The 26,077-nt window shown below is 38.9% G+C and overlaps 1 protein-coding gene across 1 annotated transcript in view; it reads right to left on the reverse strand.

Moving 5' to 3' along the window:
• Positions 1–24,975, reverse strand: part of atp8b1 (ATPase phospholipid transporting 8B1) — a 35,621-nt gene extending 10,646 nt beyond the window's left edge. The window contains exons 1-10 of the mRNA XM_019361315.2: positions 24,641–24,975; positions 8,185–8,369; positions 6,226–6,323; positions 3,548–3,661; positions 3,351–3,449; positions 3,010–3,071; positions 2,834–2,906; positions 1,550–1,620; positions 357–439; positions 86–244 (exon numbers count right to left, since the gene is read on the reverse strand). Coding sequence (XP_019216860.1) covers positions 86–244; positions 357–439; positions 1,550–1,620; positions 2,834–2,906; positions 3,010–3,071; positions 3,351–3,449; positions 3,548–3,661; positions 6,226–6,323; positions 8,185–8,350 — 925 coding nt within the window. The 5' untranslated portion in view covers positions 8,351–8,369; positions 24,641–24,975. The remainder of the gene's footprint in view (positions 1–85; positions 245–356; positions 440–1,549; positions 1,621–2,833; positions 2,907–3,009; positions 3,072–3,350; positions 3,450–3,547; positions 3,662–6,225; positions 6,324–8,184; positions 8,370–24,640) is intronic.
• Between the last annotated feature and the right edge of the window lie 1,102 nt (positions 24,976–26,077).

Here is a 26,077-nt window from a genome sequence, read left to right on the forward strand (position 1 = left end):
AACAAAAACCAATAACACACACATTTATATTTTACATTTATATTTAATTATTTATATACTTTGTAAACAAACAACAATCACACACCTGCAAAGATGACCAGCCCATGACACCAGTCAGTGTTTCTTATCTTGCAACCGCGGAGCAGCATGTTGTCCAGTTCCAAAGGGTAGCGCTCCCTGTCCCACAGCATCATCCCCGTAAACTTGTCGAGACGGTTGTTTGGCTCCTCGCACTCGATCAGAGCTACGGGACATAAAAAAAAAGGTGTTGGTTAAGAGAAATAAAATAAGAAATAGCTTGTTTCTGTAAGCAGGATTCAAACTGACTGAGGGTGTTGTGGTGATCCAGTTCTTACCATTGAAGTCAGCGAGCTGATGATCCTCCTGAAGTCTTTCATCAGTCACTCGAAGTCCCATCCTAAACTTGAGGTTGGTTTCGCTGCAACGGAAAAATATACACAAAGACCTGAGAACTGATTCCAACCCCTTTTGGGAGAAGGATTACAAACAAAGAAAAATCCCCAAATCATTTCTTTGCGTTTACAAAAAAAAAAAAAAAAAAAAAATATGATTATGATTTTGTTTGTATCACTTTCTATTTTATTTCATTTCTATTCCCATTGACTGTAAACATGTTCTATTGGAGGATCTAACTGCACCACATATACAAGTATCTGTTTGATTTAAAGGTGTTCCCTCTTAAAAGCAGAACACGGTCACACACCAGAGCATAAGCAAAGACTGTTTGGTTCTTAGAAAAGGCTTTTCAAATTTGCTCTTCTCTTATCAGTTAGTAATTTGTTGACTGAACACTTGGGGAAAAAGACTGATTAAATAAAAATTCCTCAAACACAGTACTCTACTCCAACAGTCCAATGCATCGTTTGTACAGTTTAACCTAATATATGGTGATAGCACAGTACATGGTGTTTCCCCCCCCCCCCCCCTTTCTGGGCACTTGCTCCTCCTCCACTGCACCTGTCTGCTGCGGCGTTCCTCAAGGATCTGTGTCGGGCCCTATTCTTTTCTCACTGTATATGCTCCCTCTAAGTGCAATCTTTGATAAATACCGCACCGCTTTTCACTGCTATGCTGATGATATACAGTCTCTTGGTGCAGCCTAGATCTCGGCTGAAGTCTAGAGGTGACCGGGCGTTTGCCCTGGCTGCACCAGAGTTGTGGAATTACCTTCCGATTGCAATCCGGGCGTCCGATTCTATCCAATCTTTTAAATCATGGTTAAAAACCTATTTGTTTAATCTCGCTTTTCCTGCTTGTTAATGCTCGTACCTGACTCTTAGACTTACTCTATTTTTCTTTATACATATTTTTTATGGCTTGTGCTTTTACTATGTTTTTACTTGATATGCATTTTATACTACCCCTGTGTATTAGTGGCAATGACATGTGAGTATATTTGATACTTTGCTGAGGCCTTATAATACTCATGTTACTTTTCTGTCTTTTATGTTAAGCACTTTGGTATACCGCTGGTTTTTAAATGTGCTCTATAAGTAAAGTTTATGTTGTATTGTATTGTATTTCTTACCCGTCGAGTTCAGCTGTTTCAACATAACACAGGCTGTTTGGGTTGGAGCTGGATAACAGCAGGAGGTCAGCCTACAGAGTGAAAAAAAAAAATAAATAAAATATCTGAAAATATAAACATTTGAGTTTTCAAATTGATAAAACACTCGGAGGATTCAAGGCACACATCTGCGATTTCTTAAGACTTTCGCTTTTGTTCAAAACTAAATGATCAATCAGCTAATATTTTAAGTTCTGGATGATGCGATGCTGTATCATTTTATTCAGCTCATTTCTTTTTACTTAGCAGATGTGGATACATTTTAATCCAAATACATTTGATGAGTGGAGTGCCTCCAGGATCAATCAGGAGTCCCTTTTAAGTAAAGTATAAAGAAAATGACTATACACTGAAGAACATATTTTTGTAAACTTTTATGTAGATGACACATTAGTTTATGTAACAGTGAACCTCATAATGGCCTCAGCATGTCCATCTAAAGTCTGTTTCCCATCTTTGAGTTTTCTTCTGTACCTTTTCTCTACAGTTAAATCTAAATACATAAACTTACTTCTTTCAACCACAGATAGTATAAAAATGGATGCAACTGTTTGATGTTACCCATTAGTTTGTGAAATCTCAAGTTAAAACTGAGCACTGAATTTACTACATCACTCGCTCATCACCTTGAGCGAGTGATGAAAGTCACTGAAACCACACACACACACACACACACACACATCCTGGATAATGCCTTCTGATTCTAACGAAAAGATTACATCAATTTAGTGAGGTTATTGGTCTACACGTAATAATATTTAATCTTAATGTCCCATAGCGCTAAAAAAGTTGAAATTCAATTCATATCGGCGATCGTGGCTCAAGAGTTGGGAGTTTGCCCTGTAATCGGAAGGTTACCGGTTCGAGCCCCGGCTCGCACAGTCTCGGTCGTTGTGTCCTTGGGCAAGACACTTCACCCGTTGCCTACTGGTGGTGGTCAGAGGGCCCGGTGGCGCCAGTGTCCGGCAGCCTCGCCTCTGTCAGTGCACCCCAGGGTGGCTGTGGCTACAACGTAGCTTGCCATCACCAGTGTGTGAATGGGTGAATGACTGGATATGTAAAGCGCTTTGGGGTCCTTAGGGACTAGAAAAGCGCTATATAAATACAGGCCAGGCCATATCATAATAGGGATTTTTGAAGAAAATAAATTAAGTGTGTGCTCGTTATGTGAGCTTGTTATGGCTGATTTAAATTAAAACTAATGCAAACTTGTAGCAAAAAAACACTTTGGGTGAATTATCATACCGGAATAAAGTCATTTTTCTTGAGACGAACCACATCTCCAACCTGGATTTCCCTCCACTTGGCCTCTTGAAACCTGAAGCAAAGAGAAAAGCAAAAAATGGGAAATGGGTTTTGTTTTGTTTTTTTAAATTGATTAAAAAAAACTTTTTTTTTTAAATAAGCAGCTTTCTTCCAACCTGCCATTTAGTAGAACCTCACACTTCCTGTTGTTGATCTCGTTGTCCATCCTGTGGCGTGCCTGAAGGAAAAACACATAAGAACATGAAGAATAAAACAATCAAACACTATGCAGAGTAGCTGTAGGAGCAGCCAGTCAACTTGAACAGTTTCCTCGTTCTTCTACAAAGAAAACTGAAAATATATCGCTAGTTAATTTTTTTGAACTGATAAAAACGTTGCTGCATGTTGTTTTGCCAAGATGAACAATGAGGGTATGCAAGTTTGCACCTGAGGGCCAAGTCGAGAAGACAATGACTGAAGAATTAACCTCGCATGTCTTCCAAAGACCAAATCTTACCAGATCGTCCACCAGATCTTTGATAGCGGTGATTCCAAGCACGATGACCAGGGGAATCAGAGTAGTATACCAGGGCAGAGTAGAAATCTCTGGAATAATCTAAACAAACAAGACATTTGGTGGCACTCACTGATCCCCATTCTTTGCAAAGCTGTCAGTCACAAAACAGATAATGCATAGAAGTAATATATATATACCTGTAGGATGAGCAGAGCCAGGAAGTAGATATTGGCTACTCTCTTAAACTGCTCATACAGATTCAGGGGCAGAAAGGTGATGACATTGTACTTGTATGTCTTAATGGCATTTCCCTGCAGAGAAAAAAAACAAAAAAAACAACAATTTGCTTTCTTCTCTATTCCAAAAAACAAGTCATTTTACACACAAGAGCTTATTTTGGCAGCTTATTTAAAAACAACTTGATTTCAAAATTCTACTACAAAAGTAAATTCAGACTAGGCTTGAAGACTACATGTTTATGATAAAGCAAGAGTTATAAAATTCTCGATTCTGGTTAGAAAGACAAAGATGCTCTGCAGAAAGTAGGGTTGAGAAATTGGGAGATGTATATGTATTTTTGGGGAGCTTGCAGCCTGTTAAATGTGAGTAATAATTCCCAGACCTTTTTTAATAATGAGTAAATTAAGTTGCTATTATCTTAAATCTTCCACTCACTTTATCATACAACCAAAATAATATTTGTGACACATCAACCATATGTTTTTATATTCAGCACATACCAGTAAACTTATCATGCTGTCAGTACTGAGCTGATGCTGTGTTTCATTTACAGATAACCATCTAAACTCTGCTTATTACACCTGGTTTCCACTGAGCAAGACACTGAAGCTCTGCCACTGTAGGAGAGCTCAGAGTTTGATTTCACAGAGGGCAGACTCTCTTCTTACTGGTGCTGAATGATAAGAGCTGGCTCAGGGCAGATTCCCCCAGCTGGTGTCAAATGGGGTGATGGACATTGTTCTATCTGAGGCTATGCTTCCATACTGTATCTGTGTTGTTATGTTGAACCTTCACATAAATATCAAAGCAAACAGAAGCAGTTGGCCAAAGGTTCTAGTCTGGAACAGCGGATTGCTTTTCAGACTAAGACCTGCAGGTGAAGCTGTTTTCTTTTTTGTTTTAATAAAAATTCATTTTCTGTTGCAAAATTTCATGGGAGAAAATGGGAAAGGTTTCCAAACTTTGTCTTATTCAAGCTAGAGATGTCAGTCATCATCAATATGAAAAAAAAGAGCATTTCCTCAGGAATATGTCCGGTTCTTTGAAAAACTACATACTATTAACCACTTTTACAGCAATTAACAGTAAGAAACGCACTGAAATGCACTGATGTTTTGGCATCTTGCTAGTCTGAAGCATTCAGGTTTTTATTCACGCCATAGCACAATCTTCCCAGAAGTGGACATGAACCAAATTCCCCCTAAGGTTAGACTATGCAATGCTCAGAGACAATGCAAAAATAAAACACGAGCTACACTGCAGACTCTACAGGTATGGGTAGTATGTTAAATATCAAAGTTCATGACAGTACAATTGGAAGACTGAACAAGAGTGTTTTTTTTGGAATTTTTAGAGTTGCCTTTCTCTGAAAAGAACATGGCAGCATCTGAAAGAAAACAACAAACAAACAAACAAACCCACAAGACTTCTGGAACAATGTCTTTTGGACAGAGGAGCCTAAAATAGAGATGTTTGGAAATAATTTCTGCCTATATGCTGTGTTTGGAGAAATTAAACAGAGCATATAGGCAGAAACGCTTCATACCAACTGTCAAGCACAGTGGTGGAGGCGTAATGATTTGGGTTCGTCTCGCAGCCATTTTGAGTTGACCATAAACCATAAACTCCTCTTCATACCACAGTATTCTAGAGCTACATAAGAACCGATCCATTTAAGATTTTACCATGCCCGCACACATCAATGAACTCTACAAGCTACTAAATCATGGTGCGTATTTATGTTTTGCTTTTTTTGTTTTTAAATTTACAGGACTGCACCTGTTTTTATTAAGACGTCAAGCTTTTGGCATCTGTTTACTACATGCATTAAATGTGAACTTTTTCAGAATATACTTATACTTCTTTAGATTAACACACAAAAAATATGGCGCCATCAACAGGTTATTATGCAGTGGTATTGATGTAATTTATGACACTTTAGCACCACCAGGCAATGCTATGTGGCTTCAATTATATAGTAGAGAAGGCAGGCATATCCATTTTGGGCAGCTAATACCAAAACAATCTAGAGATCCACAGAACTACAGAAGAGATACGAGTATTTTTAAACATCTCCTGGCATCAGGATCTACCGTATCTGACTGTGTTTGCTGGTGAAAGAAAGGCCGCCCCAGCAGGGTGATCAGGTTTCAACCTTGACAAAGGCCAGTGACACGAAGCCCTAAGCATAAAAATCTCTTCCGTGTTAACCGGCTGTTAGAAGGATAAACCACACAGCCAGCACCAAGTACTTTAAATGGTTTTCCACATGAAGGGAGACAAATTTAACAAATGAACTGTGTGATGAAAAAAAGCTGTACATAAATCAAAGAACAAGATTTTCTCATTTTACTCCAGTGTAGCACACCCAACTCTCATCGAGTTACATCCACCTCATCCCATTATTCATCTACAGTTCCATTCATAACTGAACAGCGTACAAAATAAAAACGTCATATTTTATAAAGCACCCTCTCAGTGGGATCCCTGATGGAAAATACACACCTGCCCTGGTATTTGTTTAGGGTGTGCCATGTTCAGCTCTGTATGCTGAGGGTTTGGTTTACACCACAACCAACAGTGAATCTGCAGATAAGTAAATTAAATGGCATGCTAATGTAATGTCTAAACTTACAGAGTATTTGCTCTTCTTTATGCACAGAAAGACTTTTTTCTTAAACTCTGGCAGCTGGTGATAGGGTCGGTCATTGGCTTTCACTTTCCAGGTGACGTCTGCGAAACAAGAAGAAAAAAGAAAAAGAAAAAAAAGACAGCGTTTTAAAAATATACCCAATGTTAATGAAGTAAACTATAGAATAAATAACATGTCTGTTACTTAAATATCTCTACAAAGTTAGGCTAAAACACGGACTGTATGTGAAAGATGGATGTAATCAACATAACTTCACCCACCAGTTAAATTAAAAACAAGAAAAAAAACAAAAAACAGAACGACTCAATTTTCCAAAGTAAAAATCAAACAAACAAGAAACTAGAAATGTCTTGATGCATTCTCAATCATCCAGGTAAGTAAATCCAAAAAGGTTGATTCTTCTCAGCGTTTTCAGTGGGAGAAACGTTTCGTCACTCATCCAAGTGACTTCTTCAGTCTCAGCTGACTGCAGGTTTCCCCATATAAAGAGTACATGAGCACAATATCTGACACCAGCCAACTAAATGAACAATGCGCTGTGAGGTCAGTTCCTTGATCATAAATATGCAAATTGTCATGACCATTGATCAACAACCACTGACCAAAGACCACTGGTCAATGGCCATGAGTCCCATTCACAGAGAGTTGGGGAATGGCTGCAATCACAGCATTGTAAGATGGTGAAAGATGTACCCTTAGGCCCCCTCCTCGATTCAGAGATGGTCTTTTCCTTTTCACGTAAATGGCCTCCTTGACTCCGCGCTCAAACCAGCGTTCTTCCCTGTCCAGGATGTGTACATCCTCATCCTTGAAAGTGTCCACTGGCCTGTAGGTGTACATAGACTGCAGAGTCCTGGCCTGACAAGGTGGCTCTTCTGTGTTGTGCCATCCGCTTCACCAGAGGTTGTTTGGTTTTCCCAATGTATAAGTCCTGGCAATCCTCCTGGCACTTCACAGTGTACATTATATTACTCTGTTTGTGTCGGGGGACCCGATCCTTGGGGTGGACCACTTTTTGGCTCAGCGTGTTTTGGGGTTTAAAAGCCACAGAGACCCGGTGTTTAGAAAAAATGCGTCTCAACTGCTCCAATAACTCCTGACACGCACGGGATCACTACAGGTTTTCACTTAGGCAGCGGTTGTCCTTCTCTCCTGGATCGGCTGGAGCTTTCTTTAGGCGCCTTCCCAGCTTTGACAAAAGTCCAGCTGGGATAACCACATTTACTCAGGGCCTTCTTGATGTGATGTTCTTCTGCTTCCCTGGCCGCTGTCTCTCTGTCTGTGGGGATGGTGTTCGCTCTGTGTTGTAGCGTCCTGATGATACCCAGTTTGTGCTCCAGTGGATGATGAGAGTCAAACCTTAAATATTGATCCGTGTGTGTAGGTTTACAATAAACATCAGCTTATCAATGGTCATGACAATTTGCATATTAATGATCAAGGAACTGACCTCCCAGCCCATTGTTCATTCAGTGGTGCTAGTTTCCATCATTGTGCAAATGTACTGTTTATAAGGTTGGGGAAACCTGCAGTCAGCTGAGACTGAAGAAGTCACTTGGATGAATGATGAAATGTTTCTCCCACTGAAAACGCTACGTCCAGATGTACAGAATCAACCTTTTCGGAAAAAACTAGAAAGTCCCGAAAAGTGGATCACAGTATGATGTGATGTTAGGACATTTAACCACACAGCAACCAGTATTATTTGCCTAATAGTGACATTAGTTATGCACATGTTAATAACACTTAAAAATCCACTGAGAATTAAAGGAGGCTCAAACATATTTGTCATTCACCTCAAATTAATCTCATGTCCATTAAAATCTAATCAACACTTTGGGAGGAATAGAAATTGTTATGAAACAGGAAAACTGCGTGTAAAATGACACATTCATCCCCTGAAGGAAAAAAAAAGATCATTACACGTCTTGAATAACTCACCAGTGGGTCTTGTCTCCACTTGGGGTTGCGGTGCTCTTTCTGGTGCCTCTTCTTCCCCTTCAGAGCTTTCTACTTCCAATTCGTCATCCGTCTCATCGTCACTGTATGGCATGACCTCATCATCAGGCCCCTGGGAACTCCGGGTGTCGACACGTCGTCGACTCATCTTGACGGGTCAGTTATCTCTGAGAAAGGGAAAAAAATATGAAGAGATCAGTAGGTTCAATAATAATTTTACAGACTGTTTCACAGTGGAGTCTTCAGACAGTTTCTGAGAAGCTCTGCAACTTTTTAAAAACAATCAATCCAACAGCTACGCTGTGCAACGACTGCAATGACGCACCAGGTACCTTTTTTCAGACCTGCTTACAAAAATAAATTAATGAATAAATAAATGAACACATGGAGTCAGCAGATCAGTTTAATCCAGACAAAACTAATATATGAATGATCTGTAGTGTGATTTCCTGAATAAAGGTTTATACTAAGGATGCATCAGACACTAGATATGACTTAGATGATAATACTAATGCTAAAAGCTAACCTGCTCAGCATGTGGGGCCTCTTACATATGTTAGTATCAAGATAACCTCAATTGTCTTAAAGAAAATGTAAACTCACAATCTCCAAAAACTTAAACTGACAAAGTTTTCCTTAGGGCTAGTTCCACATAAGCCCTCAGATTCAGCATATTTTTCTTTTTTATTTGTACAATAATTGTACAATTTGTTCTGCCTCAGTTTTCAGACCCACACGTTGCATCCATCATTTATATACAGCCCATGTAATCATGATTTGCATTTTTCTTTTTAATTCCAAGTCTGCTTCATAAATGAGGAAGATGATGCAAGCACTACAATACATCATACAAAGTTGAAATCAATGGGGCCTTCAGATTTCCATAATGTACACAGTAAACTGTAAATAAACGCATCGACTATAATGAAAACAATCTAAATAAATTTAAAACATTAATATTGTAATAAATAAAAAAAAAATACTTGGTCAGGTTGACAAGGATTAATGATTCCACAGGCCTCAGTTTCTCAGATGAAGAAGTTAAAGTAAGAACATTGCAGAGGGAAAAAAGAATAAAAAAAAAGAGCTGTGACAGCAGTCACAAGTCTAACAAGTTTACAGATGCCACACAGTTGACTTAGTACTTAAGAATATGAAAAGAGCAAGAATGCAGCTGAATCAGGAAATGCAGTTCTGGCTCCAGCTGACTGATCAACTCTAAAAGTTTTCACGGCAGGAAAACTGACCACCCACGTGTAGTATCATTATAGCCATTAATACTCAGTAATCAGTCACAAGACGGGAGCTGTACTTCTGTTTTTCTCCCTACTCCCTACTTTGACTGACAAATGCCATGAGCAAAATGACACAGTGTGATGACGTGGGATGGGTGTCAAAGTGACCGTGTTCATCTGAGGAATGCAATCCCGACCGAGCGACAGACTAAAAATTAAATAAAAATTAAAACAAAATGTGTGGTGTCAAGAGGCACCTTGATACCACACATTAAAGTGTACGGTGAATCTTGTGCACCATTTCCAGTTCAAGGACGGCACATTTGTCAAACAAAACCAAGTAATCCTTTAATGCAGTTTCTCCACTGATTTCACAGAGTTGGTTCGACTGGAACAGCAGGACAAACCTCTAACAGCAGTTTTCAGAGTTTAAAACAAAGTCTTCAATGTTTGAAAAGTTTATCTGAAGGTGAGGTGTGGTCCTGTGACATTTCATGAAACAAATCTTGTTGGTCTTACCGCTGCACTGAATGGCGTGACAGAGATAATGTCCTATGTGCTACTGTGCGGTTCAGTTACTCAGTGGAACACAGATTATTTATCGACTGCTAACAATAGTTCCTCATGAAAGAAACGTTTCTGTCTTCTTGTTTCCGTCGTGTTCCCTAAAAACTACCGCGTCCACCTGTTTTTGGAAACCAAAGCCTTTCCTCGTTAGCGAGTTAAAGACCGGTTGAAGATGTTCTGTCTTGTTTTCCATTCTTCATGAGGAATAAGTCTCTAAACTAGCGGGGCCTGTGGGAACACAGACCCAACACTCACCTTAACTGTGTTTCGTGTCTTTTGGAACATTTTTAATGGAGTTATATGACAATAATATCTTTATTTGTGTAATTAATCCCATTTACCTTGGGGTGACTGAAATTCTAATATTGGATGGTATGTTAATTAGCACTTATTAGCAAGTAACTAATCAACCAAGAAATTAACCAAGCTTTATAGCTTATTTTCTTTGTCAGCTTTGTTTTCATAATATCAATGTGTGTCCATCTTTTGTATCATCTGTAGACAGATTAAAGGTAGATGTAGCTACCATGATGTCATCCACTGGTTTCTGAAACCTTGAGATGAGCGTTTCCATTGTAACAATCTTGTGTGTGGAAAAACTGGATGTGACAAAGAAAGGCGGGTCTCAGTGTGGAACTGTACGCTCATGGGCTCACAACTTGTAACTGATAAGTTGTTACCCAATAAGCTTGTGATTTCATGCCACAAATAAATTTTTAGACATAGAATGACCAAGTTGGGGTTTTTTTGTTAGTTTTTATTTATTTATTTATTTATTTTATAAATTGAGTGGATATGTCTAACACCTTGTTTCAGTATATAAATGCAGCAATAAAGGCAATAAGCATGACGCCGTAGTTCATTTTAAATAAACTAGAGGGTTATAACTATAACATACATGACTGTTTTTAAAAAAAAAAAATGAATAAAATTGTTTGATCTTACCTCAGCTTTGATAGACAAGGTAATGAATTGGCCATTTTATGGGAAATCTCCCTCTGACATCTGACTGACTAACAGTTCCTGATTAAAAGGCGCCAAGCTCAGACTGGCACGTTCAATCAGCTTAATGTTTAATGTTGTTAAAGAGTCTTTTAGCACAGCTGATAAGGTTGATTAATTCAGTTTGCAAAAACCAAACAAAAGCACTGAACAATGTCAGGAGACACAGAAATGTACCAAACAGAGCTTAGCAGGCCACTCGAGGCAATTATAGTGCAGTCGGCATTCTGTTCTTCGTCTTCATATTAATGAACACTTTTTCCACTTTGAATTTAAACATCTGTCTATCTGTATGTAAGCGCTCTTCCCAAAAAGAGGTTTACATCAAATTAAAACTACTCAATGAATAAATCAGTGGCAGCTAAATTTCAAGCAACTCATTCATATTCAAAGCTTTGGTCACACTCGGAGACACGTCAACAGCAATGTAACAGGCCCATCGGAAAGCTGACATTGCCGGCTTGGACCAGCTTTTCTTGTGTTCCTATTATGAATGTGAGCCACACAAAGAAATTCCTTTCCACTTGTTGGGCAAGAAAATCTAGTTTTAAAGCCTTCTTATGTCATAAAGGAAAAATATTTTAGTCATTGAGAGAGTGTTCAGTCTACACAACCATGGTTTTAAAGGTTTCTAAACCAGACGACATGTTACGTCTCAGTGCATTTATCACCTTTATCTCCACAATCAGTGTTCATGTAACAGCGTTTTTGCAGGAAATGTTCACTTGCTTGTAACTGATTGCCCAATTCTATGTTCTGCTAGCTTACATTTACTATTTATTACCAGCTCGGTGTCAACATTTAATTAAATATTAATCATGCTTTCCTTGCCAGAGCCTCTGTAAAGGCTATTAATTAATTAATTGGTAAGCACAAAGGTCTTCTCACAGACCAGGAACACAGCTCGGTATGCTTTGTGCATACATGTTTAAGCCACGCCCTCCTCACAGCCTGTAGTGTGTTCCCATGTGTCGTGTTTGTCAACAGTATTTCACAACTTTAATTAACAGTTGCAGCAAAATTTCCACCAATGACTTGTTGGCACACATGAATTTCATGTCTGACCCACAAAAAACAGGCATGAACATATTTAACACACAACGAACACACAATATACTGTACATGTAAGATGGGTAGTAGCTAACATGCCACAGCCTACCGTTGTGGACCCACATGTTGAATCTCTCGCAGCAGTTTTAGCAAAATATATAAACTTATAAGTGTGCATGTTATGTATTCACTGCTGCTGAATAAAGCCGTTTTGGTTAAAAGGTTTTATGTCCCACCAAAGATAAAGCAGAGCCATAGAAAGGGAAAAAATGGGGTGGTAAGAGTATGTCTTCAGACTCTTGCTGTGATTATACTGATAATAACGCACTCAACAAAGACAAACAAAACAAAAAAAGCAGGAAACGGCTCAAACAGACTGAACAAACAAGGCAATATTCAGATCGCTCCTAAAAGTTTTCATCCAGCTAGAGATTTCTATAAGAAGTTCATTTCTATTCAATCTCTCCATTTACAGTGGGTGTTTTGGCTGAATGGGCCTTGTTTGAGCATACAAGTCCAAACACGAAAACATGGGAACACGGAGATTTGATGACGGGAGGGGCGGGAGAGGAAGAGGGGGATCCAGAGTGTAGAGTAAAAACTTGCTGCTCTGACCTCACTTGGCATTTCCACCATCTCTCAGCAAAAACGCCACCTTTAAAAGTCAAATTATTCTAAACAACAGTCTGTCTAACCAGAAAAACTTTCATCACCCAGTCAAACAACACCACGCCAAAGGAACACACAATGCCAAATAATGTTCTGCGTCACTCCTGCATTCACGGGCATATCCTTTAAGACACCCGTCATCACTGCAGGTATGCAAGCCATCCAAACAACTTCTTTCAAGTGAGTTGGCTTCATATATACACAAGTCTAAAAGTTCTGTTAAGTTACAGTTTTGCAGCTGCTTTCAAAAAAAAGGCAATTACTGGGAAATTTGTCAGGATATCCAGACCAAGACTTCCTGATGTGTCCACGCGAAGAACAAAGACAGCTGATGGTTACAAGAATGCACTGCAGTAAATGCAGCCGTCTCCAAAAACTCCGTGTATGGTTGTAAGAAATAAACAGGGTCTTTATTTCAGTGTGACCAGCTGTAAAGACACACTAAAGAGCAACACACTGTCCACCTAAGCAATCCACACATAAAAACAGCTCTAAGCAAGGCTAAAGCTCCACTCCCTTGGTCCAAAGTCAGATGCATCAGTGTCAACATGCCCACAACATTAACTCACTCTTCATGTTTAAAGTGAAAAATCTACAGTGTTGTTTCAGAAAAAGCAAAAAAAAAAAAAAAAAAGGACAACAAAAGAAGGCTCAATGATCCGTGGACTAATATTCAGTCAATCGACAAGGGGAGAACATGATATAGAATTCATGCAAACAAATGCAAAATAGATGTGTCTAAGAAAATATATCTGGTATGGGAACTACACTTTTGCTGAAAAGAAGTCTCTGCAGCGCATAGTGAGGACAGCAGAGAGGAGAGGCCCTCTCCCACCCATCTCCCAACTCTACAACAAACATCATCCGATGTGCGAACAGTGTAGCGAAGGACACTTTCCACCCCTCACATGCACTGTTCTCCCTCCTTCCATCTGGCAGACGGTTTCGCAACATCAAAACCATAATGACCAGACACTGCAAGAGCTTCATCCCCCCCCACAAAGCAGTCAGAGCCCTCAACTCACTACCACCAAACGACTGATATACACAAACACCTTACAATACTCACGAAAAGACTCAAAAACAATAAAAACTTCCACAAACTGGACCTGAGAACAATATGCTTATTTGCACACTCAGTCACATGGTTACTGAACACATCTACATAATACTATATTTGCACATTTTGGATTTTGCACATGCCTTCGTCCCGTCTTGTCTACAACATCGTGACCATAACTTGAGCCTGCTATTCAATACCTACTGCACAATCCACTTTGTATTGTCTCTGTCCCGTCTTTGTTTATTGTATAGTTAGTATTGTATAGTTATTATTATAGTATTGTATAGTAAGTAATAGTACTTTTTAATCTCTTAATTTTACCCAAATATAGCAAGTTATTATTTATTTGTAATTCCTAGTTTTATATCTTTTGGAGATACATCTTTTATATTCTTATAAATACACCATGGAGGGCTTGGGGTGAAACGGCATTTCAGTACAGTGGAACCCCGACTTACGAATACCCCATTTAACGAAAAATTCAAGTTACGAAGGCACGGCAAAATGCCCGCATAACGAAATCTGCTGGCTCTGATTGGCTGAGCCCAGAATGCCTACAATGCCTTCCGAATCATGTGACAACCCCTTGGCTTTCGTACTTGCGCTTCGCTGTTCCACTTGAACGACGTATTGTTGTTGCAGTTAGCAATTAGCCCATAGCCTATCGTTCACTCAAAAGGCGCGATGGGTGCTTCGACTTACGAAAATTTTCGACTTACGAAAGACCCTCGGGAACGAATTAATTTCGTAAGTCGGGGTTCCACTGTACGTTGTATACTGTGTATATTGTTGTACTGACAAAGTTTTTGAATGTTAACTCTTGAAAGAAGCATTGAATCATATGAAAATTATGTGATTTACAAAGCTGCAAATGAGCCGTTTACCAGGAAGTTTCCACTCGTTTTTAGTTTCCCCTCCTTATTAGCCATTCATGATTCACGCATCAAAATTACTGTAAATATGCCATTACTGCACTGAACTGGATGATGCTGAGAAATTTCCCAAGCATCTGAGAAAAACGCTTGTGTTTGGCCACGATGAGTCTGATGTTTAGCATTGTATCATGAGCTCCGGCTCCACACGGCTCTAAATGCGTCATTTGAGACCCTTCTTTTTCTACTTTTAAATGTTTATGGTGTTAATGAGACACACTCTTACCATAGTTCAGGAAATAGTGCCCCTTATCATTATTGTTTATTTTACCAACATGTCTCATATCTGTTGATTTTAAAGGCTGGCAGGGCTTGTGTCTCACACCACAGACTGCACTTTATAATCCAGTTAACATGACACAGTTGAAATGTAGAAACCTGCCCTGTCAGAAACAGTATCAATGAATACTACTCTTTGGGTTTTAAAAAAAAAAAAAAAAAAAAAAAATGAAAGAAAAAAGGTTTGAGTTGAAATATAATGGTAACAACTTTTTTTAATGCTTAATTTTCTTGTCTCAACAACCACCATGCTGCAGAGGGGATCGTGCTTTTTGATGACCCTTTCCTTGTGTCATGACTCTGAGGTGGCTGTTCAAATCTTAGGTTCACAATGAACAGCCAGTAACGGAAAAAAGAAAAAGGAGGGCACTTTGGGCTGTGCCAAAGACATGAAATAAAGATTATTTTGAACTGTGAGTCATACAAAGCTACTCTAGTACAGTGCAGTCGTTAAACTAAAGAGCTAGGTCCCCTTTAACTTCTGGAACTAGACCAGTGAAGTTAAATGTCTTTTCCTGTGGCTGATATCTTCAATCTGTTGACAATATTGAATGTTAATATATTTTCAAGTTCTTTAGGAGAGGTATAAATAAATATATCAGACACTGCTGTGAAATAACGAAGAAGCGGAACCTCATCAACTTGACCTAAAAAGTTGGTTTTATCACCTGGGAAGTCAACTGAGGATGAAAGCAGCCTCATTAACAAACAAATTCATCAGTTTTCTTTCCCGAGAGCTCAGCGGTTACTACACAGGTCTCCCTGATAACAGATAACGACCAATGTGAGGCTTACAGGCAGCCACGCTCTTCAGGATCGCTCTTCAGAAAACAGGTTTTGCTATCTGGTACAGGATATTCCTATGGCAACCAGGAGGAGCAGGAAGGGGTGGGGGGGTGGGGGGATTCACAGAGTGGGACAGAGTAGAGCATACCTAAGTGTCGACACTGAAACCTGAGGAGGGAGGAGGTACAGCGCTCTGTGAGACTGCTCAGGTGAGCAGTCGCCTTCAGACAAGTCAAACGAGAAGCATATGACTGTGCGGATCTGTAGATAATGACCCTTAAATATCAAATTTGCATTTGGCCTAATATTTAGTCTATGTCTTCTCTAAGATCTGCGCAGAAAGCCATCCTAAAAAAAGCCCATTAAAAGATACAGAAATAAAAATGTAATCATAAAATAAATGACTTTGGGTGCCAGTTTGTAAGTAAACTCAAAGTTAGTCCCTTATTGATATAACGCTGTACCAGCTGTAAATACAATATTTACAGTTTGCAAGGAAGAGCTCACTGGAAATAGTTATGCAGTGTGTGAAGTTTGAAGGCTGAAAGGCAGCTTTTGTTTTTAGTAAACAGTGTCTTCACATCAGGGTACATGAACAGGATCGAAGCGCACTTTTGTATGTGTGAAAAATGTGTTAAAGTCATGTGACTGCATGTTGCTTTAGGTGAAAAACAAGTTTGAAGAGCAAAACAAAAAAAACCCACACACAGGCATGTATGAAAATATGAGCTCACCAGATGGTTGCCTGAGTTAAACTCTGCTAGCGTAACACGCCACAGCCCCTGTATTGTGGGTAATGTAGGCCTCAGGCTTCAGAAATGAAAAATACAAACCAGAGACGACTACTTCTCTAAATGTCCATCATTAATCTGAGAATATTGTGAAATATAAACACAACAGCAGGAACTCAATCAGCAGTCATCCACTACGAGCTCCAGTATTTGTGTTTCAGTTATTAGAAAAGAAAACGATCTGATAAGAAGTTTCACTTGGCCCATTTCTACTTGGTTCATATCCAGAAGAACACAATTAAAATAAGACTGAGGTTTATTCATGTCTTCTCAGTTATTTCCAAAGCCTACAAGAGAACAGCATCATTTTGGACTTTACAGCAGGAAAGATGGCCTCCATTATGAAGATTTAAAATTAGTGCTGTTAAAAGGTGTCTGACATTTAAAAGTGTGAAAAAAATCATAAATAGCAATGAAGTCACTAATCATTCCGGTTTTCAAGAAAAATGCATTTTTCTTACTGCTGTGCTAAAAAGTCAAAAGCATCTCTACATTTAGAGAAGTTTTTTTAAAATCATGAAATATTTGAAATACTGCTGCTGACCTACAGAAACCTCACACGAAATATACTGTACTGGTCTTAATAAGGTTGCAAGTAGAGCTTTAACATGCAACAAGAAGAAATGAGAGTGAGACAAAACATTTCTTTGAGCATGCAATTTATTGAAAACAACGCTTAAACTGAAACAGGCTGTTTTACAGCTGATCAAAAGTTTAGGACCACACCTCCAAAGAACCTGTAACCCCCCCCAAAACAGAAATCAAAGTTCCAAACATGAACTCAGTAATGAGTAGCTCCACCGTTATTGATGATCACTTCATTGCGGGATGCTTCATGCAAGCACTTCCATGAGGTGAGTGGGAACATTTCTCAAATTGGCGAAGAGCATCTCCTGTCTGGAACTGTTGTCCATTTTTGTAAACTTCCCTTGCATCCATCTCCAAAGGTTCTCAATTGGATTCAGATCAGGGGAACACACAGGATGGCCCAAAAGATTGATATTATTCTCCTGGATATAGTCCCTTGTTCTGTGTACTGTAGCGTTGTCCTGTTGAAAAACCCAGTCGTTACCACACAGACGAGGGCCCTCAGTCATGAGGGATGCTCTCTGCAACATCTGGACATAGCCAGCGGCCGTTTGATGCCCCTGCACCTCCTGAAGCTCCATTGTTCCACTGAAGGAAAACGCTCCCCAGACCATTATAGTGCCCACGCACTGTACATCTCAGTTGGGATCTGCTTGTCATGCCGGTGACGTTGGAAACCATCAGGACCATCAAGGTTACATTTTTTCTCATCTGAGAATAAAACTTTCTTCCATCTTTCAGTGTCCCATGTTTGGTGCTCTCTCGCAAAGTCTAAATGATCTGTTCTGTGGTGTTCAAAGAGACGAGGCCTTTGTAGAAGTTTTTTTGTTTTTGAAGCCCTTCAGTCTCCGATGCCGTCTGATGGTTATGGGGCTGCAGTCTGCACCAGTAACGGCCTTTATTTGGGTTGAGGATTATCCAGTGTCTTGACGGACAGCCAGTTGGATCCTCCGGCTCAGTGCTGGTAAAATTTTCGGGTCTTCCACTTGACTTTTTTGTTCCATAACCCTCAGGATCTTTAAGAAGTCCCAAATGACTGTCTTATTGCATCAGACCTCAGCAGGGATTGTGCGCTGTGAGAGACCGTGCTTATGCAGTTCAACAAGCCAACCATGTTCAAAAAGGGAAAGTTTTTTGCCTTTGGAATTAGTACATTGTGACAGTGTGACTACCTGACAGAAAATGACAATGAATCCACATTTTTGCACAGATTTGGCCTTTTAAAGGGATGTGGTCCTAAACTACTGATCAGCTGTAAAACAACTTGTTTCAGTTTAAGCATTGTGTTCAATAAATTGCACTGTTTTGTCTCACTCCCATTTCTTCTTGTTGCATGTTGAAGCTCTACTTGGAACCTTGTTAAGATCCAACCAAGCAAAATATATTTTTCAAGTGGTCTTAAACTTTTGATCAAAACTGTACATAAGGAGAATGCACTGAAAAACTGCTCATTAAATGAAAAACATATTTAAGAAGAAAGGCAAGTTTTTGTTCTAAACAATTAGCAATAACTGTCAAACTAACAGGTTTGACTTTCAAATTTAGATGTTGAGAAGAAACATTTTTTATGTGAATTTGGGCATTTTGAAAAGGTTTGTTCTTAGTTTTTGTTTGTTTATATTTTTAAATAAACATAATTGGTTGTAAGAAAATGAGATTTTGCCTTTATTTTACCAGTCTGTGGTACTGCTGAGCTCTAACCCACAAAAACAAATCACTTGTTCCTTGAATTTTCACCTAAACCTGATTTAACGCTTATGGATTTCTGATTTTCCTGCTAACAGAGTCAAAAAGGGGGAAGAAAACAAAACCGATTTGGTTGACCTCATTTAAAAACCTGAAAGATATTTGTGTCTGTGGAACATTGAGGACAGAATAACACAGAGTCGGGTTTCTGCAGCACCTGAGAGGAATCTGTGTGAGCTGATGTCTGTAATACAAAAAAAAAAAAAAACCAACCTGAACAATGGCTGCCTGTTCTCTGCAGAGTCAGTGTTAGATTCCAGTACAAACCTAAACTATTCACCATATTCCTGCTTCCTTAACATCTTCTTTAATACTCAGTTCTTTTCAGTCAGCAGAGTCCATCTTTGTATTTTAATGTAAAACAACTAAGACAGAAAAAAAACAAATCATAAAAAGGTAATTTTTCAAAAATCAGTTTGATTCATTTAAGGAACATTTGTAAACTGTAATGTGGGGTCCCCTCAGCTCAACGGGAGAATATTATTCCTGCTTTTGTGTCATGACGTTTAGATTATTGTAGATTGTATTGTGATGACACAGACGGGTGTTTACATTTTTAGTGAATTGTTACTCATTCATTTTAAAAACAGTTGTTTATCTGTATGTCTTATTGTATCTCTGTATTGGCTATAATGGCACTTAATCTATTTTAAGTGAAAAGCATTTAATAAATAAACTTATAGATATATAAAAAAAATATTTTTTTTTAATATATCTATATAAATATAAAACAAAAAGTCACTAAAATATACATTAATGTAATGCACATAAACCAAAATCACTACTCATTTACAAATACGTGCTTCCATATGTGTGTATGCTATAGCCAAATTTAACGGGTAAATGATTAAAGAAAGACTAATCTATAAAAGTTTGTTTGTTTCTTTAAACAGTCGCTTAAAACAAGCGGCTGATTCAGCCGACGTGACGGGCCGAGGAAGGTGGTTCCAAAGTTTAGGCGCTATGACCTCAAAGCATCATCATCACGTTTGGATTTAAATTAAGAACACTTTAAAGACCTTAATCCTTTAATTAGAATAAGATCTGAGGAGTTCTCATATTTAAGCCTGACAGGTTTATGCCATCACTGTTTCATATAGGAATTTGGTTGCTCAACAGTTTGTCCTCCATCACACTTTCTTTTTCACAATGCTCTTAATGTTTACATGAGTGGCTGAACACTTTTGTTTGTTTTTTGTTTAAATATGCACATTAAATAAATAAAATAAATAAAAATAAACAGGTTTTTTTAAAAGGGTAGAAGGTAGCAAAGATTATGAAAATTCTGTTTGTGCTTTGAGAAATGTTTCATGTTTTGCCAACATGCTGGCAAACTCCTCACCATCTTTACTCCTGAAAGGTGCAGTCTCTCTCTGCACTTCCTTTTTTTTTGTTCCCACTCACATTAATGACCTGAGTATATTTTTTCCCCTCCATGAAACAGATAAGTTTTCTATGTTGCGCCATTTCTACTTTTAATTTATTTTCAATAAAAGAACCAGCATCTTAGTGTCCACATTTGAGATGTCATCTTCGTATAACTTCTCTATTAAAGATAAAAGATGTAAGATAATTTGAAAAACGTGTTTCTGTTTGCAAGTCTTTTGGGGAAAGCGAATTCTCTGTCTATATAAAATAGAAGAACTGAGTGGCCCTTGGGCAAACCACTGTACCGCTAGGTGTTTAATGTTTCTGTGGATTAAGAGGACGCTCTAAGACCGTGGCAGGAATCACAATTTAAAATAACAAACAGGCATCGACTTCATATCCTATGCAGTCAAATTCTATTTGACTCCTAGTTTGCATCTGTTTGCCTTTCTTCACATGTGAGCGATGACTGAAACCTCAAGATGGCTCAAGGTTTGATTAAGAAAGATTCTGAACAGAAGTGGTTTTGGTTGGAGTGACCTATAGGGAGGCCTCAAGGCAAAACAAAGATACCCACATTCAGTTCACATTCTTAAATTGGGAGCTCTTGATGACTGAGAAGAATTTTAAGGAGTCTGGGGCTGAGGGCCACAAAGGAAAAATAAAACCATCAAACCAGTAATTTATTAAAAAGCTTCCACAAAGCCGCTTTAGCAAAACAGGTGAACCGGCAGAGGTGTTGCTACATTCCCCTCTGGGCACAGTGAGTATGTCAGGGCAAGCGGTCACAAAAGTCTGCAAGAGAACTAAACGGAGCCTGTAAAGAGTTTTACACTTTCCAATTTATTTACTCATTTATTTAAATTCAGTTTAGTCTCTGATGATTTCCAGAGTTTTGCTGGTTTGGTTTTAGTTTTTAAGTGTCTGAAAGTGAATGAAAATGAAAAACAGTGTGCATTCATTTTTGTGTCTTCTAAAAACAGGTGGTATTGATTAGGGGCAAACCTTAAGTTCAGAACAGGTACAAATAACACACTGAACTCACATCCCAAGTCTCAATAAACATCTGTATTAAAGGATGGCCATCTCTGGGCTACAGGCCACACTTTTAAAACCCTGGTGCTCACTTTAAATTACCCCCATATAGCAAAACTATTGAAGCTGGGGCATTGCATCTCTCGGAGGAAATACGCTTAAGGACCAGGTGTCTTTGGATATGCAAATAACTTGGAGCTTAATGAAGGAATTAAGCGCGATTAATGAAGCATACTCCTTACTTTATATGCCAATTTAAAACATTATTTCCCTAATTATCAGTTCAAGGAGTAATTAAGCGATTAGTAATTACCCTAAATATTAATTAAAATACCTAAGAAGACTCCGTGTTCAAATAGGTGTTGGAGGGGAGAGAAAAAGTTGATAGATTCACTTTCATTGTGACAAGAAGACAGATGTGAGTCTTCCTGTTATCCTGTGTTCCTATTATTTCTGTTTCATTGTCATAATGTTTGTGAAAGTTCTTTAGCAGATATTTGAGGATAACTCGGTAGCAATCATCAGATTTATTAAGTATGCCGGCACAAAACCCTTCCTGGTGTCGTCACATTGTTAAATCTGACACTTATCTCAAACATTAGCCATGGAAGCATTTCTTAAGCTTAGACATGGATGGTAATGGGGGGAGAAAGCATGATAACCTAATAAAAGAAGAAGAGCAAAAAATAAAATGAAATGAATGAAAAGTGATATTAGTGAATAAAGCACTAATTTAAGAACAGACTCCTAAACCATGGATAAAAGCAGGTAGACAGTCCTGACAGCACGGACAGAAAGCTTCAGATGGAGTAAGTGAAACCTGTCTGATCGTCCACATGGAAAATTTGAAGAAAAATTTAAAACAGCCTTCGTGAAGCCTTGACCTCACATCACCCTTCTGTCCATTTGCCTCTCAAGTCACGATTCAAATTCTGTCTGTGCCTTCAAGATCAGGCATTTCCATAAGAAGTACGAATATTTCCCTAATCAAAGAGACTCCAACTTGCTGCGTCTGCTGAGGAAAAACTTCCTTGCGTGTTTATGGAAAAAACATCCAGGCTGGCTGGGATGGGTGTACCCAGCAGCCGCCATTGTGTTCACAAATACAACAGTAGTCACAATTGAGGGTGTCCAGGCTTGAATCAGTGTTTTAACTGCAGACAAGACGTGTTTATATAGCAGCCATATGTAAAGGGCTCCACTTTTTTACTATCAAATGTTAGACCGTGAGAAGTTTGCAGCATGGAGAGGTTGCACAAGTTATAAAGAAGGAAATGGTGTGGCTTCAACACGACTAAAATCTATATGGAGCCCTAAAAGGGACACAAGGATACTTTATTTAAAATGAAGAAAATAATAGTTTTTTGGAGTCATTCTGAAAACCCTCTATTATTCATTGTTTAAATAAATAACCTTCAAGTCATTCAAAAGTCACATTAACTCCAAAATTAAACAATACGTGTCCTCTGCACACCAAACACGCTGGGTTGTTACATCTAACCACACGTGGGACTGAGCCTGTTGAGCCACTGTCCTGTTATCTGTATATGTAGCTCAGATGCCGGTTTAGCGAGCGTAGTGCCAGCCCTCGTCACAGCTGATGTGCATCTAACCAAAGCCTTAGGTTTTATAATCACACAATGCATCCGTATAGCTGGGCTTCAGTTTTGTGCTTGTCTAGATTAACCTTGCATGGGCTTGGTACAGTTAAGTGACGTCATTGATTGTTGACCATGTAGATACAAATACAATAAAAATAAGAACAATAGTGTAAACAGGTAAACAAAGAAAAGGGATACAGAGTTGCCCACAACACCAGGATGAAGTATAAATGTACTCAGTCTGCTTGGTAATCTCCCTTTTATTTTATAATCTACATTCTTTAGAGTAAACACGTGCTGAAAACCCAGATTTTAAAATCAGTTTTTAATACAGCCGTAAAATGAGGATGTGATGTTTAAGTTAAGTGTTTAATTTTTCTGTCTTCTGTGACAGCCAAATTCTGGAATTCACCTCAGTCAAGTTTCATTATTCTTATGGATTTCAATCAGAATTCCCAAACTGTGGAGCAAAAGCAAAATATTTCATTGGAAGCACATAAAAAGATATTTCTAAAATGCAATACACTGGGGGTTTTTTTTGGACATGTCTGTTCAATACACGTGTCCATTTACCTCAGACACTGAACGAAGACAGAAACACGAGGAATGGAAAACGTATGCTCATTTTCGCAGCTGTGATTTGCCTTAGTCATTCTGGTATTTACTGTGGAACACAGTCACTTTTACCAGCCCTCCAAGTTGGTCTGGGTATCACAAATGTAACATGAATACAATTTGATACCACATTGAAAAATCATAATAAAGACTTGTCGCCCATCCAAACACAATCCAGACAGTATTTTGTCCTCATTGCAGCTACTTTTGGCGACCCACAGCTCAGGTAAGGCGCTGGTAGGTGTTGTATGGCACAGGTGTGGCCCAAATGTCAGGACCTTTGTCCCATACACTGTGGGCTTGTGGCAAAGCTGAGAATGCACCACTCAAACCTCATTAAAAGTGTTAGTGAAGGCCAAATGTGGGCCAGAGAAAAGCACGGATGTGAGCCACAGCGGGCATAACAATCCACAGCAAGCTTCAAATTTATCAGATTTCAACCAGGAAGAAGAATGCGAATGTGACTAGACAGGTGATGCCCATGTTTTCATCCCCTTGGGGCTTAATCTTATTTATTTGCATATTTTAAATCTAGGGAACACATTAAGGTATATAAAAAAATATATAGAAGTACTGAATATACCCCAACCCCACTCAGATTTCTGAAGGATTCCACTTGACAGCAACTGGATCCTGTTAGGGAAATTCCTCCTAATGCATCATCATGTTATGATCATTTTTGAAGTTGTAAATTGTTGAATGATACTGACTTGGGAGTTTCTAACGTGTAGCCTTCCTTCACAGGAAACAAAAGAAACGTAAAAGTAAATGTTACTACCCAGAAATTTGGAAACAATTCAGACATCATTCAAACAGAACCAGCAGCTTTTTAAAATCATTTTTGTAAGTAGCCTAAAGCAGTGTTTCCGCTAAAATATGCAGTAAGTTAACCTCCAAGTTAACCTCTTCTTGGACTGGACAAAAAGACCCTTATTTCAAAACATTCGCGATCATTGAGGAGTTTTCAGTGGAAAACTTTAACCGACAACAGAGGAAAGGTGAGCCGCCCAGGGGAAACTCAGGTTATGCCCAATCTTTAACACTTACAAACCTCACAAACAGCAAAGTACTCAAAGCAACTCTTATACGTCTATATTTTAGCTCGACTTACTCGTTTCCTCGTCAGAATAGTATTAGAAAGGTGAATCCTGCTCTCAGTCGGTGTCCGGAGCGCTCTGTCACCGCACCATGTTGTCAGCTTCTTCCTGATTGTGCAGTCTCTGGCAGCGGCTCCCCGCCCTTCTTCTCCCGCTGCCTCACCTGGTTTAGTCCATACAAACCTGCCGGACCGGTCTGACCTCCTCCTGCCCCGAAAATAACAACTGAAAACGACGCGTTCAGACGTGGGGGCAGGCTGCAGCTGCGGAAGTGGGCGCGGAGGTGTTCTGGTCACGTGATGGACAGGTAAAGGCGTCTAATTGAATTTCTAATTAGACCATGTGGTGGCTCAAAGGGCGATGCTACCTGCCTGGATATACGATGAAACGTGTCGGGGTTTTTTTTTATCGCCTTTACGGGGTCTTATCGGGGTCTTTGTAGTGGGGAAAAGTGGGGCAGACCACTAGTGCTGTGCACAGTGGTGGTAAAACCAATAGCGATGCCGATGTTTTTTACCTTAAAAGATAGCGTACGTCATTTGTGTGATGAATGTTTGTCAAGTTGCAAATTCTGAACACATTTTAATAACCACTAAATCACAGGGAGTTTTACTTCCCACAATAACTACACAACAAAACACAACTTTCAACTTTTAATGCAGGTGTTGTTGTTTTTGAAAACCTGTAATGTAAACGTACCTGTCACATTTACATTTACAAAGAGGACTAATGTTGTGTTATTTAAATGTGCTGCAGCTATAAATTAAACAGACACGACAGTCAAGACAAAAATAGGTAAAAAACAAAGTATCAGTCCTATCACACTGGTATCAGTCTCATACCAATACCAGCATTGGCATCGTTGTCCTGATTGATCCGCTTACTTCTAAAGACTATCCAGAGCCCTGATGAGGGGTGGGGCCTTAGCAAGCCTGCGATGGCCCATATCAAAATGAGTCAGCACAGGTCCAACATTATACTTTAATGTTAGACAAATGAGGTAAGCCGGCATTGTGAGCAAGCAGGTGTGCTTCAGGCCGATGACACCTAGCTTGCCACATTCATTGCTTCTCAATCAAATGTTTGTTGGCAGTTTATATTTACATGACGATACCCAAATTTATTATAGTTCATTACAATTACAATTACAATTAAAATCTGATGTGAAACAAACAACCAAAATAAAAGTAAAAGATGTCCTTTTAAAAGAATTTAAAAGACCTTTTAAAAAATGTCCTTAGTTTTAGTATTTTCAGTATTTTTTTAGTTGTCAAAGCCTGATGAGGTTCTTCAGTGAAAACTGATGTCTGTGGTTTTATTGTGAGTTTAGACAATAAACTGAGTCTGAGTTTCCTAAATCTTGCACCTTTTACATGTTCTCTATACCATAATAATTAAAAAGTCTAAAACTAACAGTGAAACTAATGAAAAATACTTTCAAAATAAACATT

The sequence above is a fragment of the Oreochromis niloticus genome, linkage group LG7 (assembly GCF_001858045.2).
Source record: "Oreochromis niloticus isolate F11D_XX linkage group LG7, O_niloticus_UMD_NMBU, whole genome shotgun sequence".
NCBI lineage: Eukaryota > Metazoa > Chordata > Actinopteri > Cichliformes > Cichlidae > Oreochromis > Oreochromis niloticus.